The 24,744-nt window shown below is 39.1% G+C and overlaps 1 protein-coding gene across 1 annotated transcript in view; it reads left to right on the forward strand.

The window, feature by feature from the left end:
* LOC114480250 (multiple epidermal growth factor-like domains protein 11) overlaps window positions 1-24,744 on the forward strand; it is a 70,809-nt gene that overhangs the window by 22,548 nt on the left and 23,517 nt on the right. Inside the window, exons 8-14 of the mRNA XM_028474218.1 lie at window positions 15,460-15,706; window positions 16,724-16,844; window positions 17,746-17,882; window positions 18,487-18,699; window positions 18,810-18,984; window positions 22,275-22,395; window positions 23,085-23,248. Of these exons, the coding sequence (XP_028330019.1) occupies window positions 15,460-15,706; window positions 16,724-16,844; window positions 17,746-17,882; window positions 18,487-18,699; window positions 18,810-18,984; window positions 22,275-22,395; window positions 23,085-23,248 (1,178 nt within the window). The remainder of the gene's footprint in view (window positions 1-15,459; window positions 15,707-16,723; window positions 16,845-17,745; window positions 17,883-18,486; window positions 18,700-18,809; window positions 18,985-22,274; window positions 22,396-23,084; window positions 23,249-24,744) is intronic.

The following is a 24,744-nucleotide window of genomic DNA, read 5'->3' on the forward strand; positions in this document are numbered from 1 at the left end:
TTTGTGAGGATAGGAGACACTAGGGCATTTAAACAATAATCTGTGATGAGACTAGTTTTTCAGATCTTATCTTGCTGTGCTAAAAGCCTTCAATGGTCTCATTGTGTAATACTAATGTGATGCTTTAGTTTATGAATGGAGCTTTTGTCATTGTTTTGAAGTTGAATTCATGCTTTGCAGCTTACACTTGAAGCCAAACCTACAATTTTGTCTCTTTATTTTATATATATATATATATATTTTTATCTTTTACTGATTTTCAGAGCAACCCGAAGCAGCACAAGTCTTCATTTTGACTGAAAAAGCTGCTAAATGATCCTGAATGCTTCACCTCCCATAGAACTCAATGGGCGATTTACGTCATCATTTCAACATGGCGGCGCACAGGGTAAAGTAGTCCCAGTTAATAAAATGAATATGGTGCAAAATAATGCGTTTTGTTAGGCGTAGATCTTCTAATAAGGACATTTCAATGGTTTTAGGCCACATATGTATAAACAGTGGAGGATCCCTTTAAAAAGTAATCACTTGATTGTATCCATACAAGGCAATAACACATTGGATTTAAACACAGTAGACTTTAAATGGATGTGTTTTAAAAGCACTTTTAATATTAAAAACGTTACTGTCTATGACGTCAAGCAGCGCTCACCAGCAGACGAAAAACTAAACGCAAAAGCCGGCGAACAAGAAATTGATCAATAATCCACCTTTAGGGTTCAGTTTGTGGAAACACGTAGAAACACTTAGATACACACAGATATTGTGAAGGTGTGCTGTAGCCGTGTCCACCGTCCACCACCACCATGGCCTTCTGTCAGCGTTCACTGCAGCAGCAGCACATGTAGCGTTAGATTGTTAGCATTAGCTCTGCAAAAGCCTCATGATAGCCATCAAGGTAAAATGACAAGTAGCAGATTTAACCACTGCTCATTTAACCAGAACATATCTTGGTTACACTTCATTTTTTTATATTAATATTGTATTATTTTTACGTTGAAAAAAATAGCAGAAGATATGTATTTTCATTGAAAAGGTGTTGAGTATTAAAAATGAGAGCAGAAAAGTTAACATCCTGTTAATTTAAACTTCATTCAAATAAAATGTTTGTCAATTATTAATTTATAGACGATTCCCTTACAAGAAACATCAGAAATCTATGAATCCTCACCATTACTAGAGCATTCTGGTATTTATTTCAGTCACACTGGTTGAATGATTATTTTGGCTAAAAAGTTGCTGAATCGATTTTAAGTCAGTGTTTTGGATGGAATCGTTCTAAAATAATTAATATCTTCCTCAAATCGAATTGGCAACAGTGAATCGTGATTCGAACCATTGCTAAAACGAATCGTTACACCCCTAATACATGTTGGTTAGTTAGTACTGTATTTATTAAACCTGTATATTACTTGTGCAAGGGGTAAAGTGTGCAAGGTTGAGAATGGTGGAATTTGAGGAGACAGGTTTGATTTGAAAGGAATCCATTACCAGGTAATGCCAGTGCAGTTCTGAGCAGGATGTAGAGGTCATCCAGGAGAAAGGAGGGAGCAGATAGGACTGAAGGCGTTTCACTGTGAGGAAAAGAAGAAGAAGAAGAAGAAGAAGAAGAACTCGTTAAGAGAGCGATCCTGTGGGAGCCGCGTGCAGGGTGGGCTTTGGTTAGGATTACAACTGTTTCACACTGAGACTGACTTACTGGTGCTTTGCAATGATTCCATCAGTAAAGACGATGAGTTCAAGGACCTTAGACGAAGGAATATGTCTGTGATGCCTGTGATCCCACAATCCAATGTGTGAAACTTTTCCGTCAATAAGATTGTGTTTAGTGAAGATCAAAACAGACTTTTGAGCGAAAATTTCAACCTTTGATTTTTTTCTTCAAAAAAATAATCATTCATTGCTAAAAAAATATGATCTATCTTGCCATTTTTCATTTCTTGGCTACCGTGTTAGGCTTCCTAATCAATGAAAATATTGGTATTAATATTTTTGGTGTGGGCGTCTGAGCCTTTTTTGTGTCTGTATACCCCTAGATTAATTTTTTAACTGATAAAATGATCTTCAAGAGAACTGAGAGGTAAACTTGATATGAAACTATGTATTTGTCATATTTGCTAAAGCTGTCACTATGTAAGGACAGTTTTACATCAAACTAGTAGTTTGTGTGAAAAAAACAGGCTCATTGAGTCCCGCCCCCTGCTGCTCCTGCAGCCTTTGGCAGATTGCCAGAATGCACCGCGACCGAGCAAAAAGAACCAATGAGAATCAGGATTGTGTTTGATGGACTGTCTGACAGCTGTTGCTCACAGTCCCCGCCCCTTTCCCGGGGCTGAAGCGCCGTCTTTTTTACAGTGTATGAAAATGAAATATTGAAACACGACCAGCATCAAAACCAGGGTTCAGAGCAGGACGAAGCCCAGAGGAAACAGGAGGTTAATGTCAGCTGACCTCACAGGGTCACCGTCCTAATGAAGAGCGATGGGAGGACACAAAGAGATCAGATGAGACACGCTCATGGAAAGTCAAATCAGAGAGCCAGAAATAAATGAATTAATAAAACTCAACATACATACAAAAACACAAAGGCTCGTAGCAGTTTGGATGTTTTTTTTTCCTCACCACATCAAATACCACAGAGAGTTTTGGTCTGCCAGTGATCTGCTAAAGTGGTTTTAAGGAGCAGTCAGGATGTGGATGCTCTTAGAGGTCAGTTTAGGTATAACAGTAAGTCCTTTCACAATAAAAGATTCTGTGGATAAAATAGGGTTCGATTTGTCTGGGAGTTTAAAACCGTGGCTAGAAATGTATACACGTCCTGGGACAGAAACTACCTGGATCATGATTACATAATAACCAAAACACACACAGACAAACTGATATTAGAGCTGGGTATTTTTTTTTGACTATGTAGTAAGTAGTAGTAGTAGTAAAAAATATTGCCGGCCCGGCCAACCTGTAGTACCTATTTTCCACCAGTTGGGTGAGTATAAGCCTGTTTACAGCAGAGCCGTCCCTGAACTAGACCATCTCTGGTAACAAAAATCTATCAAACAGATAAACGGTGCGCTACCCGTGAAGTTTACAACTAACAAACAACTGCTTAAACATCTTCACTCATGAACGCATCACACATGTAAAGCTGACGATATACATTGGCTTGCATGGGCCTGCCGAAAAAAATTTGCCGGGTGTAGCAGAGAATCTTGTCACCTGTACATTCAGTGGTCAGGACCGGTTTTACTCAGTAATATGCCACCTGGTGGTGGCAGAAATTGCTTGCAAATCTCACATATTGCACCTTTAAAGGTGCTTAACCTCCCACAGTGATGGCCCAGGTTTGATTCAAACTGGAGACCCTCCGATTACAAGCCTGATTCCTTCCCTGTCAGGCCACCACTGTGCGTGTACGTGTGTAGCTAAAATAGCCATGAAGCATTTTGTAATAGAAGCAGTTTGTTTGACATCTACATCTGTTCAGGTCCAAAAACCCTAAAACATAATAATGTCACCATTACATGATAAACTTTCAGATTCCGTTGTGCTTATGAATTCACATTAAAGGTCCAGTATTATGCTATTAAACATTGTTTTTTTTTTGCTCTAGAGGGCCTATTTGCTTGGTATCTGACCAGCATAGTTAAACCCTGAGAGGCTCTGATATATTTATTTGTCGTTCAATGCAGCCTAAAACAACGCAACGTTAGTGATGATGCCCTGCCTTCGCCTGAGGTAGCTCACACTCTGATACGGTAGGAGGAGCCAGGATTGTTAGGAGGAGGAGTTTCCACATTATGAGTCATAAGGGGGCAAAAATCCAACTTGCCCGTTTGGAGCTGACTTTTTACAAAATGTGGAATAACAAGGAAAGGAGGAAACAAAACTTTTTCAACTTTGTTCCTCTGAATGAGGCTAAAGAAATGTAGAAAAGCCATTATAAAGTGCATTTTTCATAACACTGGCCCTTTAAGATGACATACATAACTTTTCAATTCTCACAAATCATACAAAACAACTAAAAAGTTATACACCCTCTATTAAGCGTTGGTGCATCACATCACTATTTACAAGGTAATTAGTGCTATTGTTTCTCCAACAGTGTGAGTTTTACTTTTACTTTGTGTGGTCCTGATTCATCTACGGTTAACCCCCTCCCCACCATCTTGTGCTAAGAATGAGTGCTAATGTGCTCAGTGGCTCAGCAGTAATTAAACTAATGAAGCCGCTTTTATTTGAGAGAGAGAAAGAAGCTGGGCCCGTTTGTTGTTTTTAGTCACAAAGACTGATTAGACGCTGCATGCTTGGAATAAAGGAGGACACAAACACTTGATGGTGTGATGAAGCTAATCCTTTCCAAATGACTTCCTCGTCTGCACCGAGACCTTGTAGGAGCGTCTGGGAAGAAGGCGAGAATTTACCTGTGACATCTCATTAACCTCACAGCCTGCTACTGCTGCAGTGCATTGTGGGAATGAGCCAAAGCATCTCAGATACGTCGACTCTTTCTCCATGGTGAAGAAACTTAAAGTGCTTTTTATAGTTGACGTTTAGATGAAGAACATAAAAGTTATTGACTGAAATAGGACTTAAGCGATGCCCTCTCTCACTTTACTTCATGTCTTTTCACCGTGATTAAAATCCATGTGTAATATGTACAGTATGTTTGTATTTGCACGTGTACAGTATATGAATGTATGTATATACAGTATGTATGTAAAATAGGGCTGGGGTTTTAACGTGTTAATTGTGCATACCCCATTAATTGCTTTATTTTTTGCACTCCAAACAATGCAGAACCTTTCTCGTTCCAAGAGTTTTCTGTTATTTGGAGATTGACAAAAGTACACAGCAATATTCCCCCTGATGGTCTAAACTAAAGGTGGCAGCAGCCGTTGGGACTAGTCTCAAATACAGAGGAATGTGTTATGGCAATTATTATATTCATCATCATATCGTCAGATGTGTGTTCATGTGTATAATTTGTCACGTTTTAATACATGATGACTCCATTACTCTTTCCACTTTTGAACAGCTGAGTCATGTTAGATTAAACAGTACAGATCGTATTGTATCCACAGTGCAACTCACAGTCTCTGCTGAAGGCCAAACTCAAACTCACGCACACACACTATCAAGGACAGATAACAGTGGCGCCAACCTTTCTTCCACTTCCATTGTTGGGAGCATCTGACCCCCTCCTTTTATTTTTTTCAGGGTTGGGACTTTTTCTAATATCTGTATAAAGCCTAAAACTGTGAAAACTGTTGGTCAGTCATGAATATCCTGAGCCAGACACACGACCTTTTGAACCATCCTGCTTAGTACCTGGCCGTCTTTACTCCCAACAGGATGGGACACTTCTTCTTTTGTACTCTTTTTCATTTAGTTTATAATGAATCCTTTTTTTATAAAATCATCACGCTTCGACTGGACTCCATCATTCAACCAGAGCAATAAATCATGTCTCCAAATGAGGTCAACCGCAAATTTGCCGTGACAAATGTAAATGGTCTGTTAAAAACAATCAATGACTTTATGAAACCACTTTGTTATATATACATGTTTTGGTTCTGCCACAGTAATGTAATTAATTTAAATGGAAATACCTCAAGTTGAGCGCTTTTCTCAGCAATTTTTAGGTGAGATTAATTAGATCAATTAATTAATCACTCAATTTTATTACTCTCTTGACAGCACTAATGTATATGTACAGTATATATGTTTTAATTTTGGATTTCTTTTGTGATTTTCAATATTAAATATACAGTAAATTTTTGTGTACTTTGTTTATATATTATTTTTCCTCATATGTCAAAGTTTAATTGTGCATTTTGTTTCCTGATTTTATAAATGTTTATTTGTTAGCCCTTATTTTACATTGTTTGTGTTCATTGAAAGGGGAGGAGCATCTTATACAAGCCCTTTGGGCCTCCTTGCCCCTTAATGTTGTTTTTTTCTTTAATGTGTGCTAAATAAATAGATGAAAATGAAATGAAAAATGATATAGAGCAGGGATACCCAAATCCGGTCCTGGAGATAACATGTCCTGCATGTCATCTGGTCCACCACAGCAAATAGTAGAGGGTAGCTCATTATTAAAGGCTCACCTTTGACTTTTTGACCTAAAGAGTTGACCCATATGAGTTATTTTAAATGATTCCTCAGGCCAATATACAGGGCTTGACAGTATCAATGCTTTGAGTGGGGCTTCCCTCTTGAAATACCGACTATGTAAGTTTGGAGAGATGGATCGTCTTTGGCCAGGTCATGTGACCCGGAGAATGCCTGGAGAACATTTCACTTTACGGCAGTCACGTAACAACAGGCTCGGATATACATAGTTCACACTTGACACCACCTCCAGCAGCAGAGAGAGGAGGGCAGCGGTGGCACCTACTCCTCCAGCCCATAGACTGTAGCTGGGACGCGAGCCCAGCCCCGCTTCGCACCCCAGCCCTTAGAGCCAATCCTTATCCCAAAGTTACAGGTCAACCACTGTCTGCATACACAATCAAAAGACAAGGGAGGCTGGCCCGACTGACTGTTTGTTGATTTTTGCGACAGTGCTGCGGCGCTTGTGGCCACTATGGGCGCTTGCATGAAAGTTATTGATCTAGCACCCCTAGTGACCAAAAGTTACACAGTGTGCCTTTTAGCTTTGTGTGGAGCTGCAGGATGACACACATCTAAAACATGCAGTACAGGAGCTGTCCGGGAATGGACTTGAATACACTGTATGTGGAGAAAGTGATGAACATGAGTCATTTGTATGTATTTTTTGTAGTTTTGTTGTCATTCTGTGCAGTTTTGTTGATTTTATTTTGGCACACTCCTCTGTTTTGTGTAAATTTGTAGTTGTTTCATTTTTTTTGCGATTAATTTGGTTTATTTATTAGTTTATTTAGGAGGGACAGAACAGAGGGCACTGTTACATTTGTAAAAAATAACAACCGATGTCATGTCCAAGGGGCATTTAGCCAAAAGCTAATTTATAGACCCTGTCCCAAACATAAAACAGACAAAGGCAAACAGTGATACATAGTTATACACAAAACATGCTAAAATATAAATAATTTACAGAATTTCAAAATGAATTTAGTGTTTGTGTGGCAGTCTTGGTTTAACTATAACCAGCGCTTTACTTAGCTGTATAGGGTTTTCAGTTCGGTAGGTTGTTCCAGATCGATGGACGCTTTACTGTGAAGCTGCTTTGAACGGTAGTGGTTTTATATTTGGCTGGTTTACAGCATGGTTTTCAGCACCTCTAGTGGGGGTTACATTTCTTTACCATTTTAATTACATAGTCAGGCACAAGATTGCCAGAACGCATATTTAATAAAACTGGTGCATTTTTGCTGTTGTTTTTGTCTTTGTTTCTGTCATGTTGTGTGAATCTTTGAGTCATTTTATGTTTACTTTCGTGGCGGCATGAAATTAGACCAAGGGGACACCAGTTGCACATTTTTGAGTTAGAAAATCAGACCAGAGTGTTAAAAAGTAACGCCCTGACCTCACTTTGCTAAGTGTTTGATATGACGTGCGATCACTGCCACACACTAAAGCACTCAAGCTGCAGAGAGCGTGTGTGTTCACTCACCTCACAGCCAAGTCCAATCAGCAGCACACGCCTCACGCCCAGTACAAATTAATTTACAAACAAACTTTTTAATCAAATCACCACAGAGGCCCCCGGGGGCCCGGCTGCTCTGCCTGAACCTGGAGCTGTGAGGAGCAGATCTTCACCTGAAGGCTGAGGCCCAGATCGTAGGAAGCGGTGCAGATCTGTGCTGAACAAACTAGTGACGTTAGCAGGGAAATTCATTAAAATATCATTAATGTTTTTCAACACTCCGACCTGAAACTACCATCATTTAAAAAGAACCTTGAAAATATTAAACGCTCAAGATTTCATTATGACAAAAGCAACTCAAACATAACTTCTCATGGTCAGTTTAAAGCTTCTCGCTCTCTGAAAAGAAATATAATTATCACTTTATTATAATTTATAATTTTTTCAAACTATATCTAAAATTATTTATTTAGTCATTTATTTGTTTGTTTATGTATGTATGTATATATAATTGAGAAATGTATGTTACTTAATGTATGTATACATTTTTTTGTATATTAATTTATAATTTTATATATATAATTATAATTGTATTTATTTATTTGTCCGGGTATGCTTTCATTATTTTTTTCCGTATATGGTTTTATTAATTCAGGTTTACTTAATTTATTTATTTTTTTATATTTGTTTGTTTGTTTGTTTGTACGTGTGTGTGTGTTTATAATTCTCCTGCTTGTGTAGATCTTTTTATTTATTATTTTTTTGTTTGTGTATGTATATGTATATATCATTTCATGTATGTATTTATCATTTTGTATATTCTATTATAATTTCATGGTTATATTTATAATTTTCCTAATTATGTAGGTATTTTTATTTATTTATTTTTTGTATATACATTTATAATTTCATGTACGGTATACATTTATGATTTTGTTTATTCATCAGTGTATGTTTTCATTATGTTGTGTTTCTATTTATTTTTTGTCTGTGTTTGGTTTTATTAATTCATTCATCACACATGTATTGGAACTGTGGGGACACCTTTATTCACTCAGGGAGAACATGCAAACACTCTTGCAGAGTTTTAAATAGAAAACACTTTCTTGTACACTTGCTGCTTTTTTCGTCCGTGGCCATCCACACTCGTCTGAAGTGTTTGCCACAATCGATCCTTTTCCTTCCTCAGAAGACTTTGACTTTGAAAAAGACTGCAGACTTATTCATGGGTTTGTGCGCGCGTGGCCTCATACTGTGCTTTGTGCCAACAGGAAAAGTTTATATTCCACTTCTGATGTGATCATTTTGCACTTCAAGCCTTCTCGACCTTCCTTGATGATTATAGGGTTGCCAGCTACTGTATCTCTTAAGAAATGGAATCGTTCCATATTTGAGCACAAAGCTACTCCTCCCTTGTTGAACTGATAACCTGACAACAGACACCAGAATAACAGTGAAACCCAGAAGGTAGAAAAATCCAAACCATTGTGACTGAAACATTGTGTTAATCTTGACAAATTGCTTTTAATGATTCATGAAGTGACCTGGGGATTCGAAGAAATCCTGTTTTTTTTTTTTTAAGGATTTTTTTGGCTCTAGTGGCCTTTATATGACAGTTGCTTGACAGGAAAGGGGTCAGAGAGAGCAGGGAATGACATGCAGGAAAGGGTCCCAGGCTGGGAATTGAACCTGGACCCGCTGCAGGTGAGGAACTACAGCCTCTGTACATGGGGCGGGCGCTCAACCCACTGAGCTAAACACCGCCCCAAATCCTGTTTTTCTTTGCATATGAGGCTTCATATTTCCAAAACCGGTTAACCTACAGCCTAACGAGTGGTATTATAAGTGACTAGACAAAAATAAATAAATACTACTTTTGAAAAACTCTGACTCTGGGAGGAAGATTCTAGAAGTAATGATGATTTGTTCTCAAAACATTTTGAGTAAAAACTGGGGTGCTGTTGGAAAACTGGTGATAAACACTGAAAACTCATTGTATTTGAAGGATAATAAGAAAAAATAAGTCAAAAAAATGTATTTTAATAATTTAATTTAATAATGGTTAAAATGATTAAAGGTAGAAAAAAGCCAAATATGTGACTGGAAATAGTTGAAATAGCACAAGGTTTTAAAAGTTGAATAATTGACTTGATTGGAGTTGACCTTCACATTTTTATGAGAAATCAGGTTTAAAATTGCTGAAGTGGATGGGGAAAAAGAATAGTAACAATAATTGTGATACTTTGAATTTTTTTTATTTTCTTATTTATTTTTAAGTCAAAACATAGCATAATGAGCAAAAATAGCTGAATGTTTCACAGAATTCTCACAATAACAAATAGGAAATCAATACATGTGTTTGTGTGTCTGTGTGTGTGCTTGTGGGTCAACTGTCTGACGATAATTCAGCCATGTTTGTCTGTCAGTCTGCCCCAGGGCAGCTGTGGCTACAATTGTAGCTTACCACCACCGTGTGTGGAATGAAAGAATAATGCACATCAATGTAAAGCAGGGGTGGGCAAACTTTTTGGCTCAGGGGCCACATGGACTTTTAAAAATTGACAGATGCATACATACTGTACATTCTTCTTCTTCTTGTCTAAAGTTCAAATTTCTAAAACTTCATAACAAATCAACAATATGTGCTACAGATGTGCAACTTTCACCCAAATTTAGCCCCAATTCTAAAGAAACGTTTGTACATTTAAGGAGAGACAGGCCTGTTAGTAGAGCAGTGCTTTTCAAAGTGTGTGGTGGAGAATGGAGACATGACAAGTGGAAATTTTAAATTTCATGCCAATCTTCTTAAAAACTCTTTCTTCATCGACAATAAAGATCATTAGCCAAGGCAAATTTAGAAGCCAAAAATGTATCAGAATTTAAAAGAGCATTCAATTAAAGACTGCATTAGATATGAGACTGGAAACAAAATGTAACGTGGAACTAAAGTGCAAATGCAGCAAAACCGGAGGCGGTGGGGGTTACTGGACTACAGATTGCGCTAAAGTTACGCATAGGAGCAGTTTCGGTGCAGATACGCATCCAGTGGAAATCCAGGGTGAGGCTGTGTCAGCGGTTTTGCTCCGTCAATCTCCACCTGGCGGGTCACGGCAGTGCCGTTTTCACCACAAGATCACGCAATAAACAACAAACATACTTTGATTCTCTGACGTGTAAGAACGTAACGGACTGGGTCCTATGTTAATGAGTAATGTTCCACATGTAGTTTATTCATTGGTTAACAGGTGTTGTGGTTTCCCATGGATTTGAAATATCATCATTGATACGTGCAGCTTTCTCTGCAAATGTTCATTTTTGTTTACATGTGTTCAGCATGTTGATTGGCTGGGAGGCTGGAAAAAGGGCGGGCTTAAGTGGAGAATAGGAGAACATTCTCTTCCAACGGGTGTTGAGGAGATAAATGACGTAGTAAGATGGTTCTGTTTGTGTTTTAATTGTTTATTTTGGCTTCGGCGGTCCGGATTAAAAAGACCAACCGGCCGGATGTGGCCCGCGGGCCGTAGTTTGCCCACCTATAATGTGAAGCGCTATGAAAAAGCGCTATTTAAAATCCAGTGCATTATTATTATCATTGTTTGGCACACTTATTTACTGTCATACACACACACACGCACTAATTCAGCTGTAGAACTGATAGTCTGTATCTACATAACATCAGAAGTTCTGCAGAGTTGACCATTGTTTCCTCGTTTGGTATGAAGTAGTGTTGATGATTGATTCTTTCCAACTCTTGACATTAATTAGTCAAAATATTTCAATTTGAACCCGATTCAAGATGTTGTTTGGGGGCCTGGGAAATTCCTCATCCATTAGATTTCAACCTGGGGTCCGGGACCTCCCAGAGAGGGAGTCAAATAACTTAATAGGGGTGCCAGGCTTTGTCTGCTCTGAAGCTACCAAAATTAGATTTGCCAATATTTAATAAAACCATGATAAAGTTGTTATATCCCATAGAAAACCTTAAAAGGGGCACCATTTTTAACCCCTTTTTGCCAATTTATTCTTCCTTTGTCCCTTTTTTGCCCCTTTTCACCATTTTTGACACTTTTTCCAGTTTTAAGTACCTTTTGACAATAAGTGCCCATTTTTTCCATATTTCTTGTCTACTTTTGCAAATGGTCAATGGCACTTGTCCAATTTTTGCCCTTTTTTTTTTTTAGCCATTTTTGACACTTTTCATCCAAATAAGCTACCTTTTGCCCAATAAATACCACTTGTTTTCTTTTCGCACAGAAGTTCCGTTAAGGAGCAAATTTATTGAATTAAATATTATGAATGAACATATTTAGTACAACTCAGGATTAAGGGGGAGAAACAAAACTGTGCTTGTTAGTGATCAAACCAGGTATCAAACACAAGGTCACACCAAATACCCCCCCCCCCCCCCCCCCCCCACTGATGTAACAAACAGGCCTTTTCAAGTGAACCCAATCAAGTGGGATTTGCAACCAATGAAGCAATCGATTAGATCAACTAAAGGCACTCCACGATAATGAGATTGTTTTACAGCATTCTCACTATTAGAAATAGGAAATCAATACATCAGAGATCCACACGGGGTGTGTGTGTGTGTGTGTGTGTGTGTTTGTGTGTGTGTGTGTGTGTGTGTGTGTGCGTGTGTGCGTGTGTGCGTGTGTGTGTGCGTGTGTGTGTGTGTGTGTGTGTGTTTGTGGGTCAACTGTCTGGCGATAACTCAGTTTGACACACTTATTTATTGTTTGTCAGTTCATGCACGAGCACACACACACACACACACACTGATTGGGCTCCAGGCTGTAGACCAGTTAAAGCCTAATTTTAATGTGCTTTTATTTTGTTAGGATGTTGATGATTCCTTGGAGCTTTACTTGAGTGTCTCATCTTCTCACCTCGCTCCATTTGTTGTCCAAAGCTGCTGTAGTTTAGCTCTGCAGTCCACTAAAGTGGAACGTTTAACTTGTGTCGGACTGATATTGATGTGATTCACTTGATGAAACTCAAACAACTGCCTGAGTGTGTGTATCTGGATGTCATCCTCTTTTTGAAGAATGAGTCGAAGCTTGGATTTCATTATTGACAAAGGCAAACCTGGAAGTCTCCCCTGGAGAGTTGCTCTGTTATTCGCCTCTTGATATAGTGTGGACGGTGCCAGGCAGCTTCCTGATCCAAGTCGTTTGTCACTGGATGTGAACCCTGCGCTGCTGAATTATTCAGGCTCAGGTTAGGGGGAAATGAGGAGAGAAAGTCAGGATGAGAGAGAGCAGACCAAAGGAGGGCTGAGCACGGAGAGGATTCATCTATCGACTGGTTCCTATCCCACAGATCAAATTATTCAACACACTGTGAAATCTCATTGGAGGAGACGAGTTCAGTTTGTAACCACTTTGTTCATTTCACTTTTAATCTCATTTATTCTGAAAACTCAGCTCCCTGAGCCTCACAGCAAAGACAGTTCACCCTGTGATGATGCAGCAAACAAATAAACGTGCTTTGACTCATGTCTGCACCGTGAAACACATCATTTTCTAAACAATGTTCAGCGTCTGCTGATCTATTGCAGTAATGACTCCATGAAGTGAAAACACAGCGTTGAATTATCTTGTAACTTAGAACAACCTCTCATCCATGAGGCTTCTTCACAGTACCAGCAGAAAACTCTTTATTAACACACAGAACATTTGATTACTTTAGACTGAGCTTAGATTTGTGTCATAATGTAACAAAAACCCAAAAAAGATCATTTAATAATGTCTAAAAAGTCTTTCATTTGGTGTTTTTAAAAAAAAAATAATGTATTATTTATTTTCTTATGGATACTACAAAACAACCAATAATTTAGTTTCTTTTTATTTATTATTATTAATTTGAAAGATCATCCGTACATACATACATATACATATACATTTAAGTATAGTGGGAGGAAACCATGCACAGGTAGAACATCATCATTATTATCACACATCAATGATTTTATCCTCAATTTGTCAATTACAAAAACACAAATAATATGTAGATAATTATTTTTTTTAAAGAAAATCTGAATGAAACATCTGTAACACTTAACCTGTAGTTTTATACACAAGGCTGACATTACGCAGTCATTATTGTGACATGACACCTAAAGCTCTATTCACACGGTATAAGTATTATCTGGGGAACCCATGTAATAAATAAATGACCCCCAACATCTGCTTATTATATGGCACATTCGCACGGGATAACCGAAACCTGAGATTTTGCTGAAATTTACGGACATCTGAAAACGTGAAACAGTGTGTGAATTGATGTTAAAACAACTTTTGACCACAGCTCGGTGCTGTGGTACTGCTAGTGCTAGCCAGCTGCATTAAATAGAAAGCTACAAACAGAAAAAAAAACATTCTTACCACACAGAGCAAAGCACGACGTGATCCACCATTTGCTTCTAATATTGCTCCTTTTCTTCAGCCTTCTCTTTTTGTTGCCTTACGTTACGGGCCGATACAGTTTTTCTAAACACTCCAATGCAGCCTCCATTCTTTGCCAAAGTAAATAACATGCATCCCGGTGTCACGGTCTGTGTTTACCTCGTACTGAGATTGATTATGAGCATATACAGTATGTGCATACGTGCACATGCAACCCTAACCTTAACCATAACCTAATCCAATAAACTAATAAAACTAATAAAACACGTGTTCGTTCACTTTGAAAACAAAAATAAACAAAGCTGAATATTCATTTTTATTTTTTTTTAGCAAAAATTCATTTTCTGGTAGTACGCATGTGCATGCTCATAATTGATCTAGTACGAAGTAAACTCAGACCGTGACACAGGAAAAAAAACAGCGCATAATCACGCATCAGATCCCGCCCATTTCTGTCCAAATCACAGGGAGACATTGGATTAGTATTATCACAGGACCTCGGAGTTCAGCAAATTATAGTAGGTCATTTGCAAGGGAATTTTTACATTACAGTTTACTGACATGGCCGATTCGCACGGGATTAACATCGCAGACATTCTCCGCAATTATTACAAATCGCATGTGGTCCCTCGGTAAAACTGATCTCTTGCGAATAGGGCTTAAGACAAATAGGGTGTCATGAAGACTTTTGTGTTCTTTGTAACCTTAACCCCTAATCACAAACCTATCCCCACTAGATCCCTCCACCTAACCCAAAAAATGCCAAAAAAGCTCCAAAGGTGTCATAAGTTAACGAACACTTAAAGAGTAACTAAAGCCCAAAACCACTTTGTTCTGCTGAATATAAATGTGTTTGGGTCAAATTTCAGAGTGACTGCCCTCTATGGGTGGAAACCCAGCTATTACAATTGATTTTTGCTATTGGCTGAAAACAAGATCATGTGATGTTTAGGGAACATCTTGCATCACAAACGAGCACTGTTAGCCCCGCCCCTTTTATAAAAACTAGCACCTGTGGGCTTTACAATCTGTGGTGAGTAGGTTGGATTGAAAGAAGAGTGAATAGAGAGGTATACTGAGTAATGAGTAGCTAGTTAGCGTAGCATAGATTGTTCAGTGAAGATTATATAGTATAGACTGGGTGTGTCTTAACTGCTCCAGGAGCCCCGCCCATAAAAGGCATTTGTTCAATTTCCCTCCTAGTGGCAGGTCAGGAGAAAGGGGTTTAGTTACTCTTTAATGACAGCCTTTGTGACACCTTATTCATGCTAATGACAGATAAGCCTGCGTAATGTCAGCCGTATGTATGAAACTTCAAGTTTAGTGTTACCAAAAAATCTAATGAGAGTGGGTGAGTGAAGACTGTTGAAACAACCCCATTGTCAGTCTGGACGGTAGTTCCTTCATCAGACTGAGTTGCTCAAACAACCTTTCCTCATCTTAACTGACTTAACTCACCTCAAACCTCCGCCTGTGTTTCAGGCTGCGAGAGCGACTTCTGGGGCCCTCACTGCACCAACCGCTGCCAGTGCCGCAACGGGGCCAAATGCAACCCCATCACGGGGGCCTGCGTCTGCACCGACGGCTTCCAGGGCTGGCGCTGCGAGGATCACTGTGACACCAGCTTCTATGGCAAAGACTGTCTGCAGGAATGCCAGTGCCTCAACGGAGCCACCTGCCACCATCAGACCGGGGAGTGTCTCTGTGCACCTGGCTACACCGGAGCCATGTGAGGAACCTGAGAGCCTACGAGCATGGATGTCGGTGCACAAGTGATGCAAAATGAAGCACAGAATAGACTGCTAGCGCTGCTAAACACATATGATACAAAGGATGTTGGACTTGGCGTGTACCAGTCTTTCTCTGAGGCTAGGGCTGGGCGATATGGACCAAAATTTATATCTTCATATTTTTCTCAAAATTATGATATTATTCCCTTTATTTGATATAGCATCACAATTACATAAGTTACCCAGATGTATTGTTTTATGTGTGTTAGCACACCTGTCCACAGGAGGCTTTTAAAAAGGTTAAAAGTAAAGAAAGGAGGAATTATGCACTGCACAAAACATTACAAAAAGAAAAGCAATATTCAAATTTAAATACAGTCATGAGTTATAGGGCAGATGCAACACGGTTAAGTGACAAACCCGGTAAAACTATTAATGTGAACACTGTTGTTTTGATTTTAGTCATTTTTTGAGTCCATTGTTGAAAGCATTGTCACTAATCTCGAGAGTACCATAGTTTTGCTCCTTTATACGATATAAATGTTGATATTTTTAAATCTATAAAGTCTGACTAAAAAGAATATTCTGGGTTAAATTTGCTGATGCAAAATGCCAAACAGGCCCATTTATTAACAAACAGCTGCATAATATTTGTAACTTTCGGCTTTTTCTCCTCTAAGGGACAGCATGTGTGAGTGAGTTCTGTAGTGTGGCTTCTTTAGGGGAAGGTCTGTGTTAGAATGTGTAGTGAAAACGGCAACTACTAAAATGAGTATTTTAGTATTTTAATACAAAATAAGTAGTAAAACAAAAAAATAAATTGTTATAGACGATAATGTAATTTTCTATATTCGCCCAAATAGAAATCTTGATATATCTAGAATCTCAATATATTGCCCCAGCTCTATCTGAGGGTCATCAGACTTTCTGGGTTGGTCACTATAACTGTACAAACTGTCACTGAAGCTCATTCTCCTGGACGAGTGTGAGAAACGTCCTGTTCTGTGTGTCTGCAGCTGTGAGGAACGCTGTCCTCCTGGTAAACATGGAACCCTGTGTGAACAGCGCTGTCCCTGCCAGAACGGAGGAACGTGTCATCACGTCAGTGGACAATGTTCCTGTCCTCCCGGATGGATGGTAAGACCTGTATGGGGCCATTATTGTAACAAAACTATGAACCTAACTATGAACTCTGCACAAAGAACATCTGCAAAGCATTAAGACAACATCTAGAAACTAAAAAACACCTACAACAACTCTAACAAACATCAACATCTACATCTTCAACATATTAACAAACATCTACAAAACATCTACATCAACACCTACAACATCTCTAACAAACTTTGGCAAAACATTTATGGATCTATAAAACACCTATTAAATAATGTGAACAAATGAACAAAAGTGTATAAAACATTCACAAAACATCTTTAAATCTGCAAAATGTCTACAAAACTTCCATAAAGCATCTATATGTATGTATATAAAGCATCCATAAAACATACAAATACAAAACATTTTAATAAAAATGTAGAACTTCTATGAAATTAATAATTTTATTAATTTCTATGACATTAATTAAAAAAAATGCATATAAAACATCTACAAAACATATACATTATCTATAACATAATTATGATACATCTAGAAAAATTATATAAATCATGTTTAAAATATGTAAAAACATTATTAAAACAACAATTAAACATATTCAGACATTAAAAATCAAGTCTAAAAACAGAAACATCATCAACAATATTTAGTATTTACAACAACTTCAACTTGATGCAGACATTTTTAAAGTGAAGGAATTGTTTTTTTTTTAAGTCGAGGAAGTTCTTCAGCCTCTATTTAAAAGTCACAGTAGAATCGCCATAGCAACCGGTGATTGGCTATATTGTGCGTCTGTCTTTGTCAGCCAATCATTCCAGAGAGTATTTCTGATATAGAGAGTGTTGGAGGGACAGATCAGCTGCTTCCATTCATCCTGTGTGATGATGATGATGATGATGATGATGATGTTGTTCCTTCTCAGGGTCCCGTCTGTGCACAGCCTTGCCCATTCGGATGGTTTGGGATCAACTGCACCGAGGAGTGCACGTGTCGTAATGGAGGCCTGTGCGACCACATCAGCGGTCACTGCCAGTGCACGGCCGGCTTCATCGGAGAGAGGTAAACATGATGCAAAGTCAGTCCTGGGGGAAATTATTACACTGCAAAAACTAAGCGAAAGCTAAGCCAATGCAGCAGCAGTCAGAGTAAATAAGATCAATGGCTTTATTAAGGAAGAGGGAGAGGAGAATAAAACATTTATGTATAGGACACTTGTGGTGCCTGGAAACATGTGAGATATTAATATAGAGCAGTAGGTTTTAATAAAACTGTCCGAGTTTGTTTGGACGCAGATGTTGCTTGGATGGAAATTAAAAAAGAGTTATCGAAGGAACATCTTAGCATCTTCAATAAATCAAAGCATGCTGTAAGTTTCCATTAGTGTTGAAATAAATTTGAAGGAAGAAAATATTGTTTTTATTCTACAAATAAAACATTTTGCTTCAGGCTTTAGAACAAAAGCATAACAGTTCAATTCTATTTTATTTTCATGTGCGTATGTTTACATATTCCCCTAAAACATGTAGGCGAGGGTATATTTCGGGTGGTAACTTTCTGTTACAGGAAAGTTACAGATCAACTCATACCAGTACAGCCATCATAGACCAGTCAGTAACCAGTCTGATTTGTCTAAAGGAGACGCTGACTATTGTTTTCAATCCAGGTGTCAGGATGAGTGTCCGGTCGGCACCTACGGGCCCCAGTGCGCCCACAAGTGTGAGTGTCAGAACGGGGCCAAGTGCTACCACATCAGCGGGGCGTGTCTGTGTGATAAAGGCTTCAAGGGCCTGAGCTGCCAGGACCGTTTCTGCCCCAGTGGCCTTTATGGGCTCATCTGTGACAAGTCCTGCCCCTGCAAGGCTGCCAGCACGCTCAGGTACCGCCTGTCCAAACGTAACTTGATTAATAACAGGAAGTAAAACAAACCAGTAGAACTTAAACTAGGGACATAAGCAGAATCGTTACTGACCTTTGACCTCTTCTCAGCTGCCACCCTTTGTCTGGGGAGTGCACGTGTGCGGCAGGATGGGCGGGGCTCTACTGCAATGAAACGTGCCCGGCCGGGTACTACGGTGAGGGCTGCAGAGAGCCGTGTTCCTGCTTCAACGGAGCCGACTGTGACGGAGTGACCGGAGCATGTTTATGTGCACCGGGATACATCGTAAGAGTAAACACACACACACACACACACACACCATCAACAAGATGTTTAAACCCACTTCAACATCATTTCCCTCAATAATCATTCATTTCTAGTTAAAGCTCTCTTTAAAAACAACTTAAAATCCATTCAAACATGCTTGTTTAAACGACTAAATATGTAAATATCACTCTAAATCGAGGAAAATAGCAAAGTAATAAAATGAAGCAGTCTCCTGATCTGTGAAGATTACTCTGATAATCACATTGGCCACAGTTACATGACGTTTTTTAGTTCAGAATTGTCGGTAATTGTTCTGACTTAAAGTGTTGTGCTTCTGATTCTGAATTCAGGTTTACATGGAAACATGTTTATTTATTCGGCTTAATGCAATTCCGCTTTAGGTTCTGATTGGACAGGGGGCGAACGCAAAATATTTACATCTACCAGAAAAAACAAGACAAAACAAACCTTTTCTTTTTGGCTACAACATGGAAGACCACATAATAAGAACTATTTTTACTATCGTTTTGATTGTAGTTTTGAAGCAGCAGCTCGATAATAAAATACTGCTTCAGTTTTGTCAGCTGAGGAGGAGAAGGGAGGCAGAAGACCGTACTTGGGTCAATCAAAGCCAGCGGTTAATGCAGCGGCTGCTCTACCTCCACTATACAGGATTTTGAGTAGAAGGAGAACTAATAAGTCTGTGTGAATGTCCGCATGTTTATGCTTTCGTTCATCCACTATTGAAGGCTCTTATTAAATAAATAGTCTCGGCTCGAGTCCAACGCTTCAATATAGACGGCCATCTTGGATTATGTCGTCACTAGAGCGTCATCGCGACAGGACGAGTATGCGCAGAACGATCTGAATTGATTTAAATTAAACATATACAAGATCGAGGAATGATTCCATTCGGAATTAAAATCAAAATAAACTAACCAGGAATTAAAGCTCTTATGTAAACATGGCCACAACGTGTCAGTGCTGCAGGGAGAACCCAAAGCTCCTTTTGTTGTAGTGGCAGTGAAACCGTCCTGCACGTGCTCGTACTGCAGCGAAAAAGTGAAGTTGTGGCTTCAGGGAATTTTGTCATTGGTCTAATGATGCATCAGCAGCAGGTGGACACTGACAATCAGTTATCAGCAGCTGGTGGAGCTGCAGGTTTGTTAAGCAAAAAAGTCTGCAGCAGGTGTAGACGTGGTAAATAGGTTGACCTAATAATAACACACCTCACAGAACTTTAAAGACTTGTGGAGAGCAAAGTTAGTCATACACAGGACAGTCCTGTATGAGCCTATTGTCACATTTTAGAGGCAAAAAGATCACATGAAGGTTTTCTTGTTGCTTGCATTGACAAATGAATTCCACCTGAACTTTAGGTCAGTTTTCATGTGTGTCTGTATGTGACACATTTGTTTCTCGCTATAAGCAGACGCTAGAGCAGGACTATTCAACTACACTTTGCTGTTGGTCATATTGTTGGAAGGCTATGGTTTGTGGCCCAGACATTCTCGGTACAGTTGCTCTCGTAGTGAACTGACACAAAGCACCATCAAATTTTCAATATTTTTATTGAACTCTCTAAATTCTATAAACAGCACCAGTTGGCTTTTTGTACAAGTAATGAAAAATACAAGCAGTTTCAAGTTTATTGAATAATAATCACAGCACCTGCTGGTGAAAAAGTGAAAGAAATGAATGAATTGAAAAACATGACCAATTTCTGGCACCAGTTTGCTATATATAGTGTGATCCATTTCGGAGACAAAGTAAATTGTTCCGGTTGTTAGAGATACTGTCTTTACCAGGGAGCAAATATTTATTCCTGGTTGTTGTTTTCCAGAGTTTTATTGGGCTTTATTTACCAGCGATTAGTTCCTACTGCTCAGAAACGCATGGAAACCAGTTGTATTTTTTATTATTTATTTTCTAATTATTATTATTTGAAAGGTTACCTCATTCTGATGTAGCCTATGTATATGTTCATAACAAGAACTATGCAGAATAAGAAAATAATATGTATAAACTTGTAAATATGCAGTAGGAACTAATCACAGGTAAAGAAAACCCTATTAAAGATAGGTAAAGATAGTATTTCTAACAACCGTAACAATGATAAACTGGTACTACAGCTTGTGCATGCAGAATTTACTCTCTGTTAGCCTATGTCTCTGAATTGTTTCTGGGTTTTAGTATCTCCACTCGTTGGATAAGTAATAAAAAACACAAGCAGCTTCAAGTTTAATTAAATAATAATCACAGCACCTGCTGGTTAAAAAGTGCAAGAAATAAGTAAAGTGAAAACGCCTGTGGCTAAAACATCCACCCTTCTTGCAGTTGTCGTATCCGACTAACGAATTCCCTTAGTAGAAGATATTACCTGTCGTTTCACTTTGTTGTCTGTTACCACTTCATCAACAGCGGCAACACGCATTCTTTCACTGTTTCCGCATTTTTGTGAGTATCCATGCTACTCGGAGAGAAGCTATGGTTGCCTTCTGCTGCTGCGTGCAAGTGCGGGAGAAGATTGCCGAGCTTTGTTGGTAGTTTAAAGCAAGTGTTTTCAGTTTCGTCTGCTGAGCATCTGAACCCGATGGATAGTCGTTGTCACAGTTGGATCATCTTGAAGTGCCATCGGACATTGTCGCTTTTCCTTTGCCTACTGTTTATCTGAAGCGCCTTTCCATAACATGCAACAGACCCTTCTTATAATAGGCGCTGTAAGCAGCAGTGCCAGAAAACGTCACAAAGTGCTGTGAAGTGTCGCAAAGCCACGTGTACAGTTTTTAGCTGACATTAAACAATTAATTCACTAAATGGATTGATGGACCACGAGCCGGGTTGAATTTAAGGAATGGGCCAGTTTTGGACCGCGGGCCACCACTTGAATAGTCCTGTTCTAGAGCGCCATGAGCCACGAGAGGACACCAAATCTAAGACGTCATCTTTGTCTCTTTGTGAATGAAATAAACGATTAGTCACTGTTGTTTGTGTGTTTGAGGCATAATTAAGTGAAAATCATTGGACTCCAACGTTCCGCCGTGTGTGACGTCAGTAAACTGTTTATATGGGAATGATTGACAGTATCCCATCATTCAGCAGTCAATGGACCAATTAATGGATTAGGAATCTCTCCATGTAGCAATACAAACTGAAACAGCCTTGATGGATAGTTGGAGATGGGATTTAAAGGAACAACATGGACACATTAGAGAAAGCACAACCTCAGAGTGTGTGTGGCCCCTTTAGGAGTGTATTGTGTATGTGTGTGTGTGTGTGTCATTGAAGTGGCTGCTGTGTGTTCGCAGGGTGAAGACTGCTCCATCAGCTGTCCTGCAGGACTGTATGGCACCAACTGCACCTCGTCCTGCTCCTGCCAAAACCACATCTCCTGCTCGCACATGGACGGCTCCTGCATGTGCAGAGAAGGTGAAACACGCCCGGATAAAACATTATGATCAGCATTAGGACAACAATCTCAACTTAAAATAGTCGATTCTTCCCTACCCCTTCCATTGTCCTACCCTGACTCCCTCTTCCCTGTTCCCCTCCCCCTCACCAAGGTTTAACACTACCCTATCTTTTTATATTCTACTTTTAATAATTATTTTTGTTCACCCTTCCTTAGGGAGGGCTGGTGATGGTCACAATTATGCAATAACTTTTTTGTATTTATTTAATTGCAATTATAAAACATGCATAGCTGTCACGAAAAGACTGCACTACATGTAGTGTTGACCTTCGACAGCATGTGCAGACAAGGTAAAAGAAAAAGGATAAGAATGGTGTAATGACAACTGGGCCTATGGAGGTTTCATGTTCTCACCTGGTGATATATACGTGATCCCCTGTATCATTAAATAAATGGTCACCAACACACTTTCCACATAAATCCAACAATCAGTAAGATTTAATCTAAACCCCGACCTGAATGAAGTCTTTAACTGGTGTTTATTCTCGGTCCTGGAGAGCCGCAGTCCTGCATGTTTTGGAAGTTTTCCTATGTCCACACAGCTGATTGTAATTACTGTACCATCATCTTGATCTGCAAACGTCCTGATAAAGAAGCACTCGCTGTAATCCAGAGTGTGTGTGTGTGTGTGTGTGTGTGTGTGTAGGTTGGCAGGGTGTGGACTGTTCCATCCCATGTTCCAGCGGGACCTTCGGCCTGAGCTGTAACCTGACGTGTCAGTGCTCCAACGGGGCGGCGTGTGACCCCGTTAACGGCACCTGCACCTGCTCACCTGGCTGGAGGGACGAGTTCTGCAACGAGCCCTGTCCCGTGAGTCCAAGCCTCAGACAACATCATGGCGCAGGGTTGGGGTCAATTATAATTGTAATAGTCTTATTGATAATTAATTACAACTATGATGTAATTGGATAAACATCTGTTGCTGTTGTAATTGTAATTGAGTTCAGATAATCGACTTTATAATTGTAATCGACATGGAATCTTGATAAAAAACTGCCATTTACAGTTTAATTAACCATAAAACTTTTAGATTTAATAAAACGTTTTCTTGTCTTGAGGATCATTTTACCATTTACCATTATTTTAATAAAGTATACTGACAGAAAAAGGCTCAGACTAAAAATATTAAATAACCAAAAAACCAAAAACATAAAATCCTATATTTAAAGCCTAACAAGGTCACCAAGAATAACAATGAAAAACAAATTGAATAATAGATGATTGTTTTTCCTGTATTTTACAGCTGATTTAAGAAATGGGTCAAAACTGAGCCGTTATCATAAGAGATGCTAACAGAAAGCTAACACAAGAGGAAGGTTACTCTTTATGGGCGTATTTATTAAAGGCTCAGTAATTGTGATTTAGTGTATGAGAACATAATTGTAATTGACTTTCAGGGGATAAATAATAATTGTAAATTTAATTGTAATTGAAAAAAATGCAGGTCACCATAATACTAATTGAGTTGTAATTGAACATGGATAATTGAAGACGTAATTTGATATAAATTTATTAAGTGTAAAGTGTAGTACTGTATACAATATTGGTTAAAATAATAGTGATTCCGTTGTCTGACTCATTTAGTCGGCAGATAAACATACACATAACATTTTTTAAGACGGCCTTCAATGTGTTGACCCCAACAGATACACAGAGGGGCGGATTCACTAAGATCTGAAATAAAGGGTGGTAAACCAGTTGCTTCCCTAAATCCTTTAGCGACGCAGTTTCCTCACCTTCTGCATGGAATTCAGGAAGATTGCTGCAATATTTAGTGCACCTTCAGAACTGGTGCAGACCGCCCTTATTTAAATGAGCGTTTTGTACGTGTTTTGTTTAACATGGAGGGTGAACATGAGTGCACGGAAGCAAAATAAAAATGTGAAGCAGCAGAATTGGAGGTGTTAGTAGAGGAAACTAACAAAAAAATGGATGGATTACAGCAGATAGATAGATAGATAGATAGATAGATAGATAGATAGATAGATAGATAGATATTCTTTATTCATCCCTCAGTGAAGAAATGTCCATGGATGTGATTGTGAGTGACGGATGGGTGCATGCGTGCGGCTGATTGCGTGCGTGTGTGAGACAGTGACCCGTGGAGGAGAGATGGATGCACGTTCAGCTTTTCTCTCTCTCTCTCTCTCTCTCTCTCTCTCTCTCTCTCTCTCTCTCTCTCTCTCTCTCTCACTCACACATACACACACACAACTGGAGCCTTTTTTCATCTCCGCTGTGTATTCTGTCCACATTTACTGCAGTGATGATCTCTGCGTGTGTTTGCACCTGATTGTCAGTCGTAC

Source organism: Gouania willdenowi, chromosome 3, assembly GCF_900634775.1.
Source record: "Gouania willdenowi chromosome 3, fGouWil2.1, whole genome shotgun sequence".
Taxonomy (NCBI): domain Eukaryota; kingdom Metazoa; phylum Chordata; class Actinopteri; order Blenniiformes; family Gobiesocidae; genus Gouania; species Gouania willdenowi.